The 21862-nt window shown below is 44.2% G+C and overlaps 1 protein-coding gene across 1 annotated transcript in view; it reads right to left on the bottom strand.

Moving 5' to 3' along the window:
- Positions 1–21862, bottom strand: part of ADAM23 (ADAM metallopeptidase domain 23) — an 842294-nt gene that overhangs the window by 404070 nt on the left and 416362 nt on the right. Inside the window, exons 6-7 of the mRNA XM_069225976.1 lie at positions 13709–13772; positions 9071–9143 (exon numbers count right to left, since the gene is read on the bottom strand). Of these exons, the coding sequence (XP_069082077.1) occupies positions 9071–9143; positions 13709–13772 (137 nt within the window). The remainder of the gene's footprint in view (positions 1–9070; positions 9144–13708; positions 13773–21862) is intronic.

Below are 21862 nucleotides of genomic sequence, written 5' to 3'. Positions count from 1 at the left end.
GGAAAAAGTGGTTTTTTTTGCCAAGTTTTGAGGTTTGCAAAGGATTCTGGCTAATAGAACCTGGTAAGAGCCCCACAAGTCACCCCATCATAGATTGCCCTAGGTGTCTACTTTCCATAAATGTATAGGTTTGCTATGTTTCCCTAGGTGTCAGCTGAGCTACAGGCCAAAATCCACAGTTAGGCACTTTGCAAAAAACACGTCAGATTTCAATGTAAAAATGTGATGTGTACATGTTGCTTTTTGGGGCGTTTCCAGTTGCGGGCACTAGGCCTACCCACACAAGTGAGGTACCATTTTTATTGGGAGACATGGAGGAACACAGAATAGAAGAACACATGTTACTGCCCATTGTCTTTCTCTACATTTTCTCCTTCCAAATGTAAGACAGTGTGTAATAAAGAAGTGTATTTGAGAAATGCCCTGTAATTCATATGCTAGTATGGGGACCCCCGTATTCAGAGATGTGCAAATACCCACTGATTTTCAACACCTTATCTTGTGCCCATTTTGGAAATTCAAACGTTTCCTTGATACCTATTATTTACTCTTTATGTTTCACCAAATGAATTTCTGTATACCCGGTATACAATGAAAACCCATTGCAAGGTGCAACTCATTTATTGGCTATAGGTACCTAGGGTTCTCGATTAACCTATAAGCCCTATATAGCCCACAACAAGAAGATTCCAGCAGATGTAACAGAAAATTGCTTTTGAAAATCTGACATGGCAGGAAAAAGTTACAGAGTAGAACGTGGAGAGAAATTTATGTTTTTTTTACCTCAATTTCAATATTTTTCATTTCAGCTGTTATTTTCTGTAGGAAAACCTTGTAGGATCTACACAAATGACCCCTTGCATAATTCAGAATTTTGTCTACTTTTCAGAAATGTTTAGCTGTCCGGCATTGGTTTCATACCCATTTCTGTCACTAACTGGAAGGAGGCTAAAATCACAAAAAATAGTAAAAATGGGGTATGTCCCGGTAAAATGCAAACACTGTGTTGAAAAAAGGGATTTTCTGATTCACGTCTGCCTGTTCCTGAAAGCTGGGAAGTTGGGGATTTTAGCACCACAAAGCCTTTTTGATGCCATTTTCAGGGAAAACACCACATGCTTTCTTCTGCAGCCCTTTTTCCCATTTGTCGGAAAAAAACGAACTTTTCGCTGCATTTTGGCTAATTTCTTGGTCTCCTCCGGGGAACCCACAAACTCTGGGTACCTTTAGAATCCCTAGGATGTTGGAAAAAAAGGGACGCAAATTTGGCATGGATAGCTTATGTGGACAAAAAGTTAAGAAGGCCTAAGCGCAAACTACCACAATAGCCAAAAAAGGGCTCAGCACAGGGGGGAAGGGGTGAGGCCCAGCAGCTAAGGGGTTACGTTCTCACATACATGATGGTAACCTTCTCATAGAACATGGTGTCTTTTGCTGTTTCCTGCCAGTGCAGAACTGGTGGGTGAACGTTACAGCATGAGCCATTACATTCATTATTATTGTAACTTCTAGAGTATTCTGAGTACAGAACCATGGCTGTTACCACACAAATTAATCTCAATGCATTATATCACACTTTTTTGTTTGGAGTGTGGGGTACAGACTTTGTGAAATCCCAGAAAATATAATTAAGGATCGTAACAGAACATATTCCTTTTTCTCAATTAAAATTTCTGATCTATATAAATGTTCAGAAGGGGGAAATGGCAAAACAGGTGAGGAGGAGTTTTGTGGTCTTAAATTGCTGATGCTTGAAGGGAGAAATGTGTGCGAAGTTTGCGCACAATTTGCTGTCTGGTTGGATGTAATTCTGAAGTGAATACTTTCTGGACATTTTGCTGATGCCTGAATACCATTTGTACTCCGGACATTTCCAGTGGAGGAGCTTCGTGCTGACCAGATGCTTCTCAGATTTCAATTTCCCAAAAGGATGCTGCCACTGTTGTTAATTAGCAATTATATACAGCGGTTTGCAGTTTTGTTTTTTTAAGCAGAATTGCAAACTATTACTTGATTCAAAGAAAATTATTTTATGCAGTAGAAGGCAAGGCCACTGATTCCCATCTAGAGGATTGATTCTCCTTACAAAGGCCAATAGACCTTGTTACAGGCCATTTTAGATATGAACTCAAAGGTATATAGATTAATTTCTGTTAGAAATTGAGTCTTTGGTTGGCAGTCAGGTTATCCCCTGTCCAAGCAAGGACCCTCACTCTAGTCAGGGTAAGTCACACACAATACAAATTATCCTGTGCCCACCCTCTGGTAGCTTGGCACTGAGCAGTCAGGCTTAACTTAGAAGACAATGTGTAAGGTGTTTGTGCAATATATCATACGATACCACAATATAGCACCACAAAAATACACCACAAAGTGTTTAGAAAAATATCTAATATTTATCTGGATAAATGCAGGTCAAAATGATAAAAATGTAATAAGTATATGTTGAGGTATCACTGAAAAGTGATATAAAGTGTCTTAAGTCTTTTTGAAGCAAACAAAGTCTCTTTCAAGCACAAAGTACCTGGTTCGCGTGAAACATCTTGGCAAAGGGCTGCAGAGGAGGAGACACGTGGAAACAAAGGGGTGTGTGCCGATTTCTCGGGCCGCACACAGTGATGCATCATTTAGTTTTCATGCAGGGACGGCTGTGCGTTGATTTCCGGCGCTCGGTCGTGGATCCTCTTCGGGTTGCGGGGTTTTCAGATGACCCGGGGACAAAGCGTGGATTTACGGCGCTGCTTGGACGAAGTCACAGGAGCTGCGTCGTTCTGGTAGGCGTGGCATAAAATTTTCTACCACACAACAGTCGCAGCATCGATTCCGCTCTGGAAGTCGGGCTGCGTCGTTCCGGCTCGGCTGTGCCTCGATCTGGTGATGCCGTGCTTCAGATTTCCGGTCACTACGCTGGTATTGCATCGATCTTCTCGTTGCAAAGTCAGGCTGCGTTGTTCTGGTTCGGCATGCAGTGAAATTTGCACTGCAGTGCAGGCTGTGCGCCATTTCTGGCAGGCTGTGCATCAAATTTCGCCGCACAAGGACTCCTTCTTGCAGAGATAAAGTATTTTTGGTCCTGAGACTTCAGGGAACAGGAGGAAAGCTCTATCCAAGCCCTTGGAGAGCACTTCTGCACCACAGCCAGAGAGCAGCAAGGCAACAGGGCAACAGCAAGGCAGCAGTCCTTCACTGAAAGCAGACAGGTGAGTCCTTTCAGCAGCCAGGCAGGTCTTCTTGGCAGGATGCAGGTTCTGGTTGAGGTTCTCTTCTCCAGGAAGTGTCTGAGTTGGTAGGGGCAGAGGCCCTGTTTGTAGGAGGCTGGCCTGGCTTATAGTGGGCACCTGGTGGTACTTACACCTTGTGCCAGGTCCAGTCATCCCTTATTAGTAGATTAGTATTGTTCTAGCAGCTTAGGATGATAGAGGTAGCTCTAGCAGAGCAGCTTAGGCTGAACTAGGAGACATGCAAAGCTCCCACTATACCACTTATATCATATAGCACTATAGCATAAGAATCATAATACTCAGAGTTACTAAAAATAAAGGTACTTTATTTTAGTGACAATGTGCCAAAAATATCTCAGAGGATATACTCCCTTAGGAGGTAAGTAAAATACACAAATACACAAAATATACACACAAACCAAAATCAGGTAAGTAAACATTAGAAAAGTAGTGCAAACACTCTAGAATACAATAGGATGCAATAGGCCTAGGGGCAACACAAACCATATACTCTAAAAATGGAATGCAAACCACGAATGGACCCCAGGCCTAGTGTAGTGTGTAGAGGGTCACTGGGAGTGTAAGAAAACACTAAGGGTGTCCAAGATACCCCACCCTAAGACCCTGAAAAGTAGGAGTAAAGTTACCGTACTTCCCCAGAAACACACTAAAGTCCTGATAGGAGATTCTGCAAAGACAACAACTGACTGCAAAGCACTGAAGATGGATTCCTCGACCTGAGGACCTGTAAAGGAAGGGGACCAAGTCCAAGAGTCACTCAAGTGTCCAGGGGGGGCAGGAGCCCACTAAACCCCAGATGAAGGTGCAAAAGGGCTGCCTCCGGGTGGAAGAAGCTCAAGATTCTGCAACAACGGAAGATGTCAGGAACTTCTACTTTGCATAGAAAATGTCCCACGGTGTGCTGGAGGATGCAGAGTTGTTTTCATGCAGAAAGACTGCAAACAAGCCTTGCTAGCCGCAAAGGTCACGGTTGAAGAAAATGGGTGATGCCCGGGCCAAGGAAGGACCAGGAGGTCGTCCCTTGGTGAAAGAGTCAGAGGGGGTGCTCAGCAGCACAGAGAGCCCACACAGAAGCAGGCAGCACCCGCAGAAGCACTTCAACAGGCGTTCAAGAAATCTGAGCATGGCGGTTGTCTCAACACTACCAGAGAGGTTTGAGCAATGCAGGACGGATTGCTGGGGAAATGGGCTATGCTGTGCCCGAAGGATTCCTAGCAAAAGTGCAGAGGAACCCTAGCAGCTGCAGATCATGCAATACACAGGATTACTGTCTGGCATGGGGAGGGAAGGACTTACCTCCACCAAATTTGGACAGAAGGACCACTGGACTGTCAGGGTTACTTGGATCCAGCTCCTGTGTTCCAGGGACCACGCTCGTCGAGATGAGAGGGGGACCCAGAGGACCGGTTATGCAAAAGTTTTGTGCCTGCGTTAGCATGGGGAAGATTCTGTTGATCCACAGGAGATTTCTTCTTGGCTTCCAGTGCAGGGTGTAGGCAGACAGCCCTCAGAGCATGCACCACCAGGAAACAGTCGAGAAAGGCGGCAGGATTAGTCGCTACAATGTTGCTGGTAGTCATCTTGCTACTTTGTTGCGGTTTTGCAGGTGTCCTGGAGCAGTCAGCGATCGATCCTTGGCAGAAGTCGAAGAGAGAGATGCAGAGGACTCTGGTGAGCTCTTGCATTCATTATCTGAAGGGAAACCCACAGGACAGACCCTAAATAGCCCTCAGAGGAGGATTGGCCACCTAACCAGGTAAGCACCTATCAGGAGGGGTCACTGACATCACCTGCTGGCACTGGCCACTCAGAGGCCTCCATTGTGCCCTCACACCTCTGCATTCAAGATGGCAGAGGTCTGGGACACACTGGAGGAGCTCTGGGCACCACCCCTGGGGTGGGGATGGACAGGGAAGTGGTCACTCCCCTTTCCTTTGTCCAGTTTTGCACCAGAGCAGGGGCTGGGGGATCCATGTAGACTGGTTTATGCAAGGAGGGCACCATCTGTCCCCTTCAAAGCATTCCCAGAGGCCAGGAGAGGCTACTCCTCTGAGGCCCTTAACACCTATTTCCAAAGGGAGAGGGTGTAACACCCTCTCTGAGAGGAAATCCTTTGTTCTGTCTTCCTGAGACTGAACTGCCCAGACGCCAGGAGGGCAGAAACCTGTCTGAGGGTTGGCAGCAGCAGTAGCTGCAGTGAAAACCCCAGAGAGCTAGTTTGGCAGTACCCGGGGATCATGCTGGAGCCCCGGGGATGCATGTGATTGGCACCCCAATAACAGATTTGGCATGGGGCGACAGTTCAATGATCTTAGACATGTTACATGGCCATATTCAGAGTTACCATTGTGAAGCTACATATAGGTATTGACCTATATGTAGTGCACACGTGTAATGGTGTCCCCGCACTCACAAAGTCCAGGGAATTTGCCCTGCACTATGTGCGGGCACCTTGGCTAGTGCCAGGGTGCCCTCACACTTAGTAACTTTGCACCTAACCTTCACTAAGTGAGGGTTAGACATATAGGTGACTTATAAGTTACTTAAGTGCAGTGTCAAATGGCTGTGAAATAACGTGGACGTGTGTAAGAATTGTCTTAGCTCCCTATGGGCGGCAAAAGAAATGCTGCAGCCCATAGGGATCTCCTGGAACCCCAATACCCTGGGTACCTAAGTACCATATACTAGGGAATTATAAGGGTGTTTCAGTGTGCCAATCAGAATTGGTGAAATGGTCACTACCCTGCAGTGACAATTTTAAAGGCAGAGAGAGCATAAACACTGAGGTTCTGGTTAGGAGAGCCTCAGTGACACAGTTAGGCACCACACAGGGAACACATTTAGGCCACAAACTATGAGCACTGGGGTCCTGGCTAACAGGATCCCAGAGAGACAGGCAAAAACAAACTGACACACCAGTAAAAATGGGGGTAACATGCCAGGCAAGATGGTACTTTCCTACACTGTTTTAAAACCCAAATGTGCCTTTGAAGTGGGGGGAGACTTCAAAGAGTGGCTTAGAATTGCACCAGGTCCCCTTTCAGTTCAATCCTGTCTGCCAGGGTCCCAGTAGGGGGTGTGGCAGTCCTTTGTGTGAGAGCAGGCCCTCCACCCTCCCAGCCCAGGAAGACCCATTCAAAATGCAGGTGTATGCAAGTGAGGCTGAGTATCCGGTGTTCGGGATGTGTCTGAGTGAATGCACAAGAAACCGTCAACTAAACCCAGCCAGACATGGATTGTAAGGCACAGAAAGATTTAGTACAGAGAAATACTCACTTTCTAAAAATTGCATTTCTGAAATAGTAATATTAAATCCAACTTCACCAGTCAGCAGGATTTTGTATTATCATCCTGGCCATACTAAATATGACCTTCCTACTCCTTTCAGATCAGCAGCTACCACTCAAACAATGTATGACGGCAGCCTCAATGTTAGCCTATGAAGGGAGCAGGCCTCACAGCAGTGTAAAAACAAATTTAGGAGTTTTACACTACCAGGACATGTAAACTACATAGGTACATGTCCTGCCTTTTGCCTACACAGCACCCTGCCCTAGGGGTTACCCAGGGCACACCTTAGGGGTGACTTGTATGTAGAAAAGGGGAGTTTTAGGCTTGGCAAGTACTTTTAAATGCCAAGTCAAATTGGCAGTGAAACTGCACACACGGGCCTTGCAATGGCAGGCCTGAGACAAGGTTAAGGGGCTACTAAACTGGGTGGTACAATTAGTGCTGCAGGCCCACCAGTAGCATTTAATCTACAGGCCCAGGGCACATATAGTGCACACTACTCGGGACTTATAAGTAAATTAAATAGCCCAATTGGGTATGATCCAATGTTACCATGTTTAAAGGGAGAGAGCATATGCACTTTAGCACTGGTTAGCCAGTGGTAAAGTGTGCAGAGTCTTAAAACCAGCAAAAACAGTATCTAAAAAGTGGAGGGAGGTAGGCAAAAGAATAGGGGTGACCACCCTAAGGCTGTCAGGTCTAACAATTTCCTTTTAACATCTTGTAAAATACTATACAATAGCAATGATGACAATAAATTCATGGATTTTGAAAACTCATCAAACTTAAATACATTAGTATAACAAGGGCTGGCAAAGCCAATAGCGCTGACCTTGGCTAGATGCAATGTTTTAATTATTTTCTTTTGCAATCGAGATTAAAAATGTTAAAGTAAAAACAAATAACAATGCTGCATCCAGAGGTAGTGGGCATACATTTGGAAGAAATGTAAACAATGAAGCAACAAAGCAGTAAACTAAAAAGGAAAGGAGAGATTGGGCCACCAGCCACCAGCTGCATGCTATGATGGGCAGAATGAAAATGTGAGTGAAAGTTGAGAAGACAAATTCTATATATATATATATATAAAACACATACACATATATATTACACAGTAGCAAGTTATATACACACATATATAAATATATATATGTGTGTGTGTATATGTTTATGTGTGTATGTGTTTATATATATATATATATATATATATATATATATATATATATATATATATATATGTATATATATATATAAGTCACCAAATGGCCGCATGTGAAATCGTGCGCTCTTGCTGCCGGTGCCGATGAAGGAGTTAGCGACCAAAACTCCTATAAAATTCTTCAACAAAATTAGCCATCACACTCCAGGAAGTTCTTATCTTTGCCTTTTAATTATTGTTGCATAAATCAGTGCTACCACCACCCAACGTGTTTCAACCTAAACAGGTCTTGATCACAGGTAGGTGTGATCACAGCCAGGGGTTTGGTGCACACAGACATGCATTCCCCTTTGTTTTGTTATTAATTTTCTTAGTCCCTTGGGAGTCCCTAGGATTGTGGCAACCCCTCCAATTATTTTTTCAATTTTGAGCCCAATGGGTGGACCTCTCCCCAACACAAGGAGTTAGAGGGGCTCTCTGTATCCCTAGCCTGTCCCTCTATGGCATTTTTAAAAAAAACTTTCAGGATACCGGGACAAAGTCCCTTAGTCCTGTAATGCAGCTATACCATTTTCGTTCATATTACAGCCAGCTAATCAGCACACTCTCTCCAAAAAGTACCCTCGGTCAATCAGAACTTTTGAATTTTTTAATTGAAGCCCAACTATCAATATACCTACAAATTGTGTACTTTAATTTATCAAAAATTACTGAACAGATTTAGACCAAATAAAAAATACAAAAAAATCAGTACAGATCTAGCTTTCTGACAAATCTTGTGTAATTACATTCAGTCATTATGGCTGTAGTGGTGTCCAAAATTCCCTATGCCAGTTGTATGGGGATATCGAGCTTAGGGTCCCCACTCTTTTTCTCGGCCTCTGCTTGATGAATCACTCCAAAAATTACAGCGCGTAACTGAGGTGGATGAACTTTTTATTGTGAATATTTTGTGAAGATTTGTCAAATGGCGTCAAAGCTATAAAGTTTTTAGGAAAAAAAACACACTTCCTATTGAAAGTCTGACCTAACTATAACTTGCCATTGTGTAATATATATGTGTAGGTGTTTTTTATATATATATATATATATATATATATATAGAGAGAGAGAGAGAGAGAAAGTGAAACAAACATGTTTATGTATAAGCTTTTTTTACTATATGAGCCTAGCGAGACAATTACAAATGTTTCTAGAACAGTCCCAACAAATATCTTATTTTGGTAGCTAAATAACTGTTGCCAGGACTGCCACGTTATCTAACAACTGAAGCTAAAGCATGCCATTTGTTCATGGAGGTAAGGACTCAAATGAAGCAATGATAAACGGAACAGAACACATTCAGTCCAATGCTGCTAATTGTCACTCCTTAACTTACCGAGATCAGTGAGGTGATTGGATGTTTGCGTTCCTGTTGTTCTTTGTATGATATGTGGTCGACTTGTGCTTTTCTGTGAAAAAACATCAAATACAAACAAATTACTCAGCAACCAACTAAGATAACGTGAAGACGTCTGGTGTTACCATATTCAGATAGAATTAAATGACATTGTGTTGGTTTCATGTTCACTAGAGGGCGCTAAACAAAAGATTCTGCCCAAACAACGCATCGCTGAGAAGGTTTATCTGCCCAACAGCTCGAAGACGTTGTTCGCTGCAGTGAAAATGAATTGTGATATCGATGAATCTAGCAGGATCGACTACCTTTTAAAGTATTGACACGCGGTTGGCAAACACGGAGGGATGGATTAGTGGAACCGGAACTTTCACTTCTGTGTGTGCCTTTAAACCTAGATCCCCCCGTAAGCAAATGCATTAGGGAAGTAATATCACAAAACGTCACCCACGTAGAAACGACTCTGGGCTTGACATGATGATCAGACGTTGTATTCACATCTAAAAGATGAACAAGTTTGGGCCTTTTAAGTAACACTACAACATGTTTTTGAAAACACATTGAGTTTAACAAATGTTCCAAGTTTAGGGTGACCAGAATGTTAAAGTAAAAAAACAGGACTTTTCATAAAAGTAGAAAAAGGAGTACAATTTTTTACTTCAACCGAGGGTGGAGAATGACAGCACTCATCAGCATAATATTAAAGCACAGGCACTAAAAACATGAATAAAATGCCATTTTTAAAGCCCGTATAATGTTTGTAAATTAAATTGCTTTCTTATTACAGCTGCTATCTATCCCTGCTTTTGGAAACCTTAAAAAGTCACCTCCCACCGTTTTTGGTGGATCTTCTCTAAAAACTGGGACATGAGCTAAAGTTCACAAAATCTACCAGGACAGATGGTGAAAAACCGACTCTGTCCAGTCAAATCCGGGACGCCTGGTCACTCTATTAGTTGGAACTGCCATTGTCTGGGCACAGGAGTTTAAGGGTGTCGCCAGCTTGTAGCAAGGCATGAATTTTCCCTATCAGAGAAGCAGGCACACATTTTCTGAACACAGAGGCCCAGATTTAAGAGGGCCCAGAGCCATTCCAACGCCACATTAGCGTAATTTCTTTGACGCAAATATGGCGCTGGAAGGCAAAAAAACATGCCATATTTAGAAAGTGGCGCAATGCTTGCATTGCACTACTTTGTATCCCTTTGTGCCACATTATGCCTGCACCAGGCATAATGGGGCAGATTTATGAAAAGTGGTGCTGCACCTAGTGCCACTTTTCCTGCGCTCCCCTAACGTCACCAGGTGTGCGCCGTATTTAAAATATGGCGCACCATGGCGGTAGTCAGGGGTACTAGCGTCATAATTCTTTACTGTAGTCTGGCGCTTTGAAACATTTTTACACTAACCCTGAAAAGAACCCAGAGGCCCATTGAAACCAATGGAAGTCTCCTGCTCTGAGCAGGCATTAAAAGTGCCGAAAACAATGGCTCAAGGAAATCTCCTAGATTTCCTTGCGCCATTTTTTCACCCCCCCCCCCAAAATGGGGGAACGCCCCCTTGCATACATGATTCCTGGCGCAGGCATTACATAGGGCAAAGGTTTACAAAGTGTCAGAATGCATGCATTGCGCCACTTTGCAAATATGGCATGTCGTTTGTGGCCTTCTAACATCACATTAGCATAAAAAAAATGACGCTAATATGGCATTAGAATGGCGCAAGGCCCTCTTAAATCTGGGCCAATGTATGCAAGGGGGGGCATTCCGGCACAAGGGGGGCCAAAACGATGGCACAAAGAAATCTAAGAGATTTCTTTGCGTCATTTTTTATCGGCATTTTTCATGGCTGCTAAGAGCAGGAATTAAAGGGAGGCTTCCATTGTTTTCATTTGGCCTCTGGGTGCTTAACAGGATTAGTGTCAAAAATGTTTACGCTAATCCTGCAAAGCGCCGCACTAGCATGAAAAATGATGACGCTAGTGCCCCTGACTATCGCCATGGTGTGCCGTATTTTAAATACAGCACACACATTAATGCAATCGCTATAGGATCGGAAGCTACACAAACCATGAAAAAAAGTAATTTACAAATAAAGTATGGCATCTAAACATGTCGTCATTGTTCCCTTTTTCAGGCGCCTGTCAAAAATCAACCGTAGAAAACTATAATTGTACAGAACACAGTCCCATACTTAGAAATTTTGACTAAGAAAAATTTAATGAATTAGACAGAATGGAGGATTTTCTTAATTTTCAGATAACCCAATGAAGGTGGCAAAAGTTAGGAATGCTTGTAAAACTTTTTTGTCAAACTAAAAGCACTACAAACCTCATTGCACGAGGTTGTTGCTACTGCATGAAACAAAACCCACACACAAATAAATGTGTAACAGTGAACAGTAAGTAAATTGAATATGTTTGTAGTAATCGAGTGTCGAATTCAGCACTCATTCAATATCATCCTTTAAACAGTACTAAACAGGATTTTATCTCCTTACGTCCCGCCTTCGAAAGTTCTCATACTTCCTGAACTTGCTGATACTGCAGCCCGTTTCTGAAACCCATGGCACAGCATTTATGGATCTCGGGGGTGGGCGACTAAATGTTTCAGGCCTCACAGCATTGAGCAGCGGAGTCTGTCAGCGTGATTAATCACCACTGCATTGATGCCACGCCCCCAGGAGCCGAAACTGAAGTCACTATGGACATTTTTGTTATGACAAAGAAACAAATTGCTTATTTTGGAGTTTTTTGACATGTTTGCCTCCAAGACACACATTTTTGTCAGCAAAAATGGTGAATAGCGGTTTCATGATTGGTGTTCTCTTAGTAATCTCATAAACGATGTTGGCGTTCTCTTAAGTGAGGTTGTCGTTCTCATAGGTAGGTTGGCACTTTCATAGGTGTGGTTGGTTCTCTCATAGGTGAACTTGGAGCAGTTGTGCACGCATTTATCAAATTATGGGAAATATTATCATCACGAAAAGTAAAAAAAAAAAAACTAAACTGAACAGTATAAAACATTCCATTTGCATACGATCAAGTCTCATCTGCAGCATTTTAAGGAAAAACCATATTGTAATCCAGTTTCAGCTTGTGCTTCAATTTTGGGGTGAAATACCTTTATATTGGGAAAAGTGGCTTTGTTTACAAAATGTTATTGCCATTTTCTTTTCCACTCCTAAAATGCTCTCTGCTGTGCATAACATTTGCTGCGGATTGTTTGTTCTATTTCATGGACAAGAAAAAGGCAACATAGAAATGGCCAGTCTACACGTGGGGGCATATTTAAGAAAAGTGTCACTGCACACAGTGCAACGTCACTTTTCTTGCGCCCCCCTAAAGTCACCATGTGCACGCCGTATTTAAAATACAGCACACCGTGGTGGTAGTTAAGGGACTAGCGTCAGAATTTTTTACACTAGTCAGGGGCTTTGCAGGATTAGGAATGTTGACGCTAATCCTGCAAAGCACCCAGAGGCCCATTGTAACCAATGGAAGCCTCCTTTTAACGCCTGCTCTGAGCAATCTCTTAGAATTCTTTGCGCCATTTTGTTGGCCCTCCTTATGGGGGAATGCCCCCTTTGCATACATTATGCCTGGCACAGGCATAATGTAGCGCAAAGGGTTACAAAGTGGCATAATGCATGCATTGCGCCACTTTGTAAATATGGCGCTGCATTTATGGCCTCCTAACGCCACATTAGCATAAAAAAAATGACACTAATGTGACGTTAGTATGGCTCTAGGGGCTCTTAAATATGCCCCGTAGTCCATTAGCAAATCTCATTTCAAGTCCTCAATCTTCGTCTGTCTTTGTTATGTCAGTCAGTGAATGGACATGCAGATGAGAGCAAGGCAAGCCAGCCTTAATCTCCATGTCTTTTTATATTTCTATTTTTTAATTAGTGGAAAATGCTTCTCATTAATATAGATAAAACGAAAACGAGGATAAATATTCAATAATACATTGTATTATAATATGTCACAAGGGATGCAAACAAACAGTGTTGGGCGTGTTGCAGGGTTTCTCCAGACTTATGGGCATGATAATAGCAGCCGGGAAATCAAACAGTACAGACAGAGACCACAAATCTGCATCTGCATGAAAATGAGCGTATTTGTGTGCTGCTCCGGAGAATGGGTTGTAGATGTTCCGGGGAATGAAATGTAATCCTGAGACAGCACATCTCAAACCACTACCCCCGCTTGTATTCCTTCAACCTCCATGTTACTTTTGCCTTATTGATGGGAGGGCCCGCTACAGAAAAATTACGTTCCTCAACACCTAAGGTGAGGTGATTCAACCCAGTTTTCAATATGCCCTGCTCCACCTGAAGCACTGGGAGAAATCTATTTGTGTTGCTTGGCATGGGTTTTGCAGAATAAACACTTGGGAGTGGCGGCCATCTTGGGGGCTCCCCGGATCAACACTCCAAGTGTAAGTGACTCCCCTTCTTCATCTTTTGCACCAACACCACACAGGGGAAAGGATTCATTGACAGGAAAGGGAACTATTTTGCCTTGGCTTAAGATGGTTGCTCTTCTCTGTTTTATTTGTAAATGAAGAAAAAGTCAAGCCTTTGCTTACATAAGACAATCAGCAGCTGCTGCCTTACCTGACTGTGAGTCATCTTTTGCGGCTCTATGAAGTAGGTGTAAGTGTTGTCATCAAACATGCCACTGGTCAGAGAAATGAAGCAAACTTCAGTTAAAGGCGCTTTTAGATGTAACCAAGGAATTTCATTTCACATTATTAGGTCACATACAGGAAAAACAATTAAGCATACAAAAAACGATATCACTCACAGGAAAAATAAATTGTACATGCCCTGGATCACGTAATGTTTCAATTATTAACCCCAGTCTGTAGCCACCACTACCAACTTTGTACAGCTATATTCAGGCATAGCCCTTCTACTATGCACCTGTAGAGAGGAGTAAATAAAGTGAACTGAGCGATTTAAAATATTTGCCTTTTTCCAAAGACAGGAATATTTCAGGGTTCAATAATAAATGTCCCCCCCAACACTGTTTGCAGTTTTATTGATATACACGTTGTTTCTCAGTGAGGCTCCAGAAAAGGCTTTGGCAGAGTAGGAGGTGGGACCTTCTAAGAACCCGGCAAAGCTACAGGACGGAAGAAGGAGGACGTGAAAAGAGCAGACTTGAGTTGGGGCTGAGATCTTGGTGTTTTTACTAACATGAGACACACACAGGGCAAGTACGAGAGTATAAGTCGGGGATACACGCGGGTGGACAGCGTCCACCCACTAATTTCACAGGGTGGACGCCATTCCCCCTGCCAAGAAGTTGGGCCTCAGTAACACAAATGTCCCGGAGACACAGCAACGTCTTCTGTTGTCTGTTTTCCATTCACAGCAGCAAGGTGCAGACAGGTTATCTTTTCACAAGTACTTAAAAGAAGCTGCAGATTTGGATATAAGCTTTTGACTTTGTTCAAGTGCTGTGCCTTTGCATGCATTTTAAGAATGTCAGATGCATTGGTCTGGACGAGTATTTACGAACATACACATTTTAATAGTACTATTTTTTAAAATTCATTCTTTATAGTGCTACTAATTCCAATTAGGGCGTCTGGGTGATTTACATCACACACACACACATTTTAAATTATCAATAAATTATACAAGTGTGTAAATCAATGTGCAAGATGTAATTGTAATTATATTTATATGGCGCTTACTACCTCTGACAAGGAGTCAATACGCTTTTCAGCGAGTAGTGAGATATTTTAAAATGTAGTCTTTGCAACCAATTAACCCAGAAAAGACTTACTGTTACATTTCTCCAATTTTTTTGTAGTAATTAAAAAAAAAAAGTATAAGTTGACTGTCAGGGTGCTCTCCATGACTCCATCCCTTGTGAATCTACCCCCTTTCCATTGCCACATCTTCATCCCAAAAGCCTGAGTTGTCGAGTCGCTGCGCGCGGCACGAGCCGAACATTTGGCTCGGGCCGAGGCACGCGGTCTCAAGACGCGCCGCGTCCCCAGCCTGCTCTGCACATTACGAGGCCCCAAATTGGGCATGGGGCCTCGTTCTTTTTTAGCACGACGAGCTTCCAGGCAGGTCTGACCTCCCTCACTCACCTGTTCTTCTTTTCTTCTTCTTTTTCTTATTGTTTTGTTGTGCCTTCTTTTATTTTTTTCTCCTTTCCCATATTACCCCTCTCTTCCCAGCATTCCTTGTTCCCTACTCTCTATGGCTCCTAGTCATTATGGTCTATGTGTTTTTCCCTATCTAAGATGGTGTCCTTGTACTTCCTGTTGGTCGCTTCCTGTTTATTGGTATTTAAGGGCTGTGATTCTTTCTCTCCTTGCACTGCAACACTTTCTGTTTGGATGGTGTCTTCGTTCCTGCTTCCTTGTTTTTTATACTGGTTCTCTCTCGTCTGTTCCAGTGTTTTTTCCTGTACTTTTGCTCCTGTTATTACCTATTCATTTTGTTCCTTGTGCAGGAACCATTCCTTTTGGAGGTTTTTTCCCCTTTCAGGTTTTTTTTCCCTCTGGCACTACTTCTGAGGGACACGGCCTGCTCTTGGCGTATCCATTGCCTGCAGCAATGTGGCTACCAGAAAGAGTCACCCCTACCTGGGCCAAGGCCCAACATTTAGGAACAAGATCCTCGCCACTCGTTCTGCGGACTCCAGGGTAAAGCAGCACGTAAGTCGTGACATGAGTTCCCAAAGTAAAGATTTTTAAATTCCAGCTCTGCCATAAGAATTAAATGCACAGCAGTAGCAAAGCTGCAAAGCAGTTTCAACCCTGGTACATAGCTTCAGGGAGTGGAGGTGTGGGGTGCGATACCCCTTCAATAATTTTTTGGTCCGTTTTTGGGCTGATAGTACAAGTGGGATCGACCTTGTGCTGCAACAGTGACAGCAGTGACCTCAAATCACTGAGACTGAGTATTGATGGGTGAGTCACTATATTAATTGGGATAGCTGAGCAAAGGGTCTGGCTTGGCTCTAGGAGCCCCTGTTGAGCATAGCCATGAAAATATTTGCCATGTAAATAAAGCCATATAAAAATATGACAAAATATCTTCTAAATTTTTTTAAAAAGTGTATTTTTGTAACATGTGGACCCTTTTCACCTTAGTATTCAAATCAGAACAATGCAGCTCTTAACAGTAATAGTTTGAAAAATTGCACCCAGAAATATTGAGGGCTCCCCACATGCTGAAAATGCCACTAGTGAAATCACACTGAAGTATACAAAAAAGTGATGGATGGAATGCTTGTGGGTATACTGGTGGTACAGATTCCAGGTAGAACTATTCTTTGATTGGACTGGTGAATGTGAGGTTAGTTTAGATATAGTTATGCCAAAAATAGGAACAAGATAAATATCTGTTCTTTTTTCATTTTTTGCCCCAAGTGGGAAGGGTATGCCCAGATGTGGGTCTTGTGCTCCCTGCGACACTGGATTCAAGCTAGCCAAGCTGATGAAGGGTGATACCCTGAAACTGGTCCTAGGATGCTTGTTTCTGATCCAGGGAGGACCTGGACCATTAGGAACAGGGTCAAGACTGATTTGTATATGGATGAGTCCAAACTGGGGTGGCAAAGTGAGCAAAAAAATGATGGATTAAACCCAGGTCTTTGTGACTGGGGGTGAATGTTTGCATTGTTCAGCATTCCGTCCATCATCTGTTCTTTTTGCATTTTTTTTTAAATTCACAGCCTTACAGTGCAGTTGGAGCCTTTTATGTTTTGTTGGTGTTTTTTTTTTCTGCATTTAAAAAAAATGGCATAGGAGAGGACGAGAAGGAAAGATGTTTCAGAAGAAGAAGAAGAACTCTTTCAGGAAAAAGAATCCATCGTGTGGAAATATTTTTCAGTTCCTTCTGGGGAGAAGAAGGTAAAATGCGACCTTTGTAATAAGGAGCTTTCTAGGAGGACAAGTCATAAAAATTTGCATGGCATAAGCAGATTGCACAAACACCTGAGAACAATCCACCCTTGCCACTTCGCAAGGGCAGAAATTGAAAAAGACTCACAAGACACCTCAACATCAAGTGCTGCATAGTTAGCTCCCTGTGACCCAGTGCCATATTTTTTATCTCTCTTATTGGCTCTACTGATCACGTACCTGTATCCTCTCGGGAGATACCTTTCTTTTTCTCTCTTATCTCACGCAAATGGTCCCTGTTGCACAAACACAGAAGGCAGCGTGTGTGCTCGTGCCCGCCTATGCTAACAGGAGAAGGCAGTTCTGCAGCTTGAATGAGCCTCACGAACACTGTAACCCTTCCAAGCCCTTCTAAGGTGCAAGCTGCTTCTGGCACCTCTAACCCAAGACCAAGACATGCGGCCCAGTTCTGTGGTGCTCTAGTCAGCCCAAGCTTCACACCCGCACAGCCCAGCAGCCAGCCCTTTGCGGTGCCCTCAAGGGCTCTCCTTCCCGGAGTGGGGAAGTTGAGCCAGAGCTGTGATGCTTGGTGCACAGAAGGGGATGGACATTGACGCTAGGGGAGCCCCGACTGCATCGGCTTGGACTGGGACACCTGGGCAGAGTGTGCAGGTGAAGAGCGATTCGATACAGTGCCACAGACCTTTGACACACCTCTGACACACCTCCGAAAGCATTGCTGCATATCGTTCACTGACTGTGGTAACCCAGAATCTCACAACCTTGGTGGTCGGAGCCTCCTCGTTGTCTGTCTGCCTGCCTGCTGGCCTTTTATTGACTGAAGATGTACCGGAGGCGTGCCAGAGGCGGTTTCCATACTGAAGCTTAGGTGAGAGGAAGCATGAAGGGGGTGGTGTGATCGCACGGCAAGGCCTCCTGGTAGGAGAGGCTTCGCCAGGGAGTTTTGCGGAGGCAGCAGAGGCGGCCTAGCCACGTCTTGGTGCAGCCTGCTGATCCATGTGCTCCTCAGCTGCCTCCATCCTCCTCTCTCCTCCTTCACTTCTAATCACTGCCAAACGCCTACAGGTGCTCTCACCTCAGCCCGGCCACTCCGCTTGCACTCCAAGGGCCAGCATAAAGACAGGCATGCTTGTGCCCCCTCCCATTGTAACAAATGTAAAGGCATTCCAGCAACTCATGAGAAGGGCGAGGCGTCAAAAGGTGCCAAAGGGCACCAAGGAACAGGCTCCATAAAACAGAGGAAGAAATCTCAACTCTCTGGTGCTCCCCAGCTGACATCACAGTGCCAAATGCAAAAAAAGCTTGTTCTCATTGAAATCATCTTGAACGGCATCTTGAAAGGCAAAAAGCCAAAGTAAAGGGAAAAGGCAAGCATCCAAAAAACAAGCAAGCCACCAAGCCAGTCAGCCAGCCAGCTGAGGGAAGCAAAACTAAGAGCAAAAGCGGAGCGAAGAAAAGCAAGAATAAGCAACAATAAGGCTGCCGGAAAACAGTGTAGCTTCACAAGATATAAGATGTACATTCTACAATGTAAGCCGTACACTAGGGGAACCCACACCCAAGGTTACTAAGCTAATCTCCATGAGGTCAAGAAGGACAAGGGGGCCTCCCCTTCTGGCTCAGTCAGGGTAAAACATAGAAACACAGATTTAACAAAAGAAGGAGCGCAATCGCAACCACCAGCCCTCCTAGTTGCATTAGACTCAGAGAGCCAAAAGACCAGGCCTATGGCAGCCTGCCATGAAGCAGCACACCGGCACACCCAGCAAGAACATAGTACAAGCAACCCGGAAGTTCCCCTACCCGGGACATCTGCACTGCCTACGTGGTCATCACAGACCAAGACATTGGTCCAACTACCCCAAGACTCCCTCAAGGTATTCCGTCAAATATGGGCACACTAATTGCATCACTATCATCACAACCACCCGAACACTGAGAACAGCCAGGGCCCGAAGCAGATCCTGAGGAACAAAAACATCAGGAGGATGAGCAGGGTGTCCTCTCTTATTTGGGTAACCAGGAGTGGGCAGAAATGCTGGCCTCCTACTAGCTAAATTCATCACAGGGACCTTCCTCCTCCTGCAGACTAAGATCACAGAGCAGAGCCAGAATTGGACACTAGGAGAAGGGCAAACTCAGGCAGCAAGGCTGTACTGCAGATGGATAACACATGGACATCCCTGCTAAATACCATGCAATGGTCTGTGGAGGCCCTTCAGTACCAGTCTGAACATACAATTGACTCCACTCAACACTGGCCCTCCACATCGCAGGCATTGATGAGAAGTTGGGGGACTACAATTTATTAATAAAATGGGCACAGTCGAAGGCAAAACTAATCTGCAGCTGCGGTCTGATTGTGGAGAAACCTTCAAATCTCTTGTGTATGCTCAACAATGTCCTAAATGAATTCAAGAAAGAGTCCACCACTAGAGATTGCACCCCTAGCTTAAGAACATCAGATCATAGGGAGACATGCCCAGAGCAAGTCGCTCCCACCAACATTCAGACACTACCAGCTCAAAACACCAAACAAAGATGGATGCAAAGGAGGAAAGGCCGGAACAAACAGTCACGAACCAACCAGCCATGTACCCCATCTTCCGACCACAGCAAACCTATTGGAGGATACACCATCCAGCCCTAGCTTTCAAAACTCCAGACAACCCAGGAGATACCAGCCAACTGACTCCAGAAGAACTTCTCCTTCCTCACAAAAATCTCAGGAGGGCTGACATGCAAGAGGTATCAGAAATGTTAACATCAGAGGACAAAAGGTCCACTTCAGGCATGACAAGGGGTCTTCCAAGTGCCCCCTTACGGAATTCTGCTGGCTCCAATATGCCACACAGCTCATCAACAACCCTGCTGCTGCCCTGAATGACCCCAACTGCAGGCATTCCTGACTCGGGTTCAGGGTACCGAATACTATCTGGGAGCACAGGGGCCCCACAGACCAGGAAATCTAGCACATACGGCCCAGTCTGTCAAGAGCTAGCAGATGATGGCACCCACAAGCCAACTTCCCCACTTTGCTGGCAGATGAAAGCAATACAAGAGAAGGGGAGACAAATCTGTCAACTAGGACCAGTTCAGCCAGCCAGTACCCCAGGAGGTGGGGTTACACAACACATCACCTTTCCAACCCACAGCTCGACTCTTGTACCTTACTTCTCAAACCTGGGTAAAAGTTAAAAGGCAACTGTGATATCCTGAACAGAGGCAATATCCTACTGCTACTGTCAACTGTTCCAAGCTTAGCCGACATAAGGTCGACGAGTTGATCACAATAGAGGTCATCAGGCCAGAAACAACCTCAGAGCGTGAAGTCGCAAAGGCCACCTGGAGATCACCATAAATCACCCCAAAAAACTAGCCGAACAACAAGCATTTCAAGGTGTGGGGGATAAACATAACTCTCCAACACAATACAGGGTGCCCCTCCCTCCTCCCAATATTGGCAACACAGCGATCAGCACAATAAAAACCACCAGTTCAGTGATCAGGGGAGCATGAGGGCAGTCGCCCACAAGGGGGTGGGTGCCCAATGTCAGACATAGTTAACTTCAGTCCCCATCAGATCAATTAAATACGCATTCTGATCTCAGGTGGCTGTCCAGAACCATCAATGGAGACACCAACCAATGACAAAATCTGCACCAGAGTAGGTCATTCATGCAGAGCAAATCCATCCCCTGTTTTTGCTCATGTAACATCAGTGGCCTGGCAAGCAAAGTAACCGATCCAGAGTTCCAGCTCTACATTAAGGGCCAAATTCAACAGAAAATGGCGGTGAGCGCTGCTGCACCAAATTTGGCAGCATCACGCACCGTCATTTTAAAAACTCATGGATGCGTTGTATTTACTAGAATACGACGCACCCCTGTGTTTCCCCCTGCACCTGCGCTAAATTTACTGCTGTGTGCTAGCGCTGCAACGCTTGCACCATAGTGTAAGGATGGCTGCGTTGAGGAGGAGATTGTTTTTGTGCAGGAAGGAGCACCTTCCTGCACAAAAGCAATCTTAAAAGGCGATTTGCTCATTCTATGTGTGCTCTAGAATGCAGCACACAAAGAAAGAGCAACAAACGAGGAGAAATGAAAGCATTTGTCCTCGTTGCACCATGCTAACACCACCCCTGGGGTGGCTTTAGATTTTGGAGCTGCCTCAGGTTTAGGAAAACTCGTAAATCTGAGGCAGTGTCAAAATGTAATGGTTGTTGCTGTGGCACGCCCACAGCAACACCCATTGCACGCCCCTTCCACGCAAAGTGCTCAATGTGAAGGGGCTGTATTAACAAAGTGGAATTAAGCCACAAAACGTGGCTTGACGCCACCTTGTTAATACAATTAAGTAAAAAACAATGAGGTAGATATCCTCTAACCCTTTTGACCAGGGTAGTAAATAAAAGTGAAATGATGGTCAAAGTGTTGGAAAATGGGTTATTGGTAAGGGCAGGTAGGTACCTACACTTAGCAATAGGCCACTAACCTCCACTTAGGTCCAGTTAGGTCTCAGTAAATTAAACCCAGCTCAACCCTTGGTAGCTTGGCAACGAGCGTCAATGGCTTAACTTAGGAGACAGAGTGTAAAGCATTCAAATATCACAAAACAGTAATTAAATAAAACACAGGAAACAGTTTGAAAATCCAAAACCAATTTATAAAAATAGATTATATTTTTATCTTTAAAATGACACCAAAACAAATAAAATCAGATAAGGGGAAACGGAGATATGAATTTTTAAAGATTTCTTTTTTTTTTAGCACCTAGAAACAAAAAGTGCCAATCGGGTCATCTGGTTGCACCTCGACCGGGGCAAAGTCAAAGTTTCAGGCCGCCCGTGATGGAGCCCTGCTCGGATACAGGCAGC

The sequence above is a fragment of the Pleurodeles waltl genome, chromosome 3_1, assembly GCF_031143425.1.
Source record: "Pleurodeles waltl isolate 20211129_DDA chromosome 3_1, aPleWal1.hap1.20221129, whole genome shotgun sequence".
Classification (NCBI taxonomy): domain Eukaryota; kingdom Metazoa; phylum Chordata; class Amphibia; order Caudata; family Salamandridae; genus Pleurodeles; species Pleurodeles waltl.
This window is presented reverse-complemented; position numbering and strand designations above follow the sequence as displayed.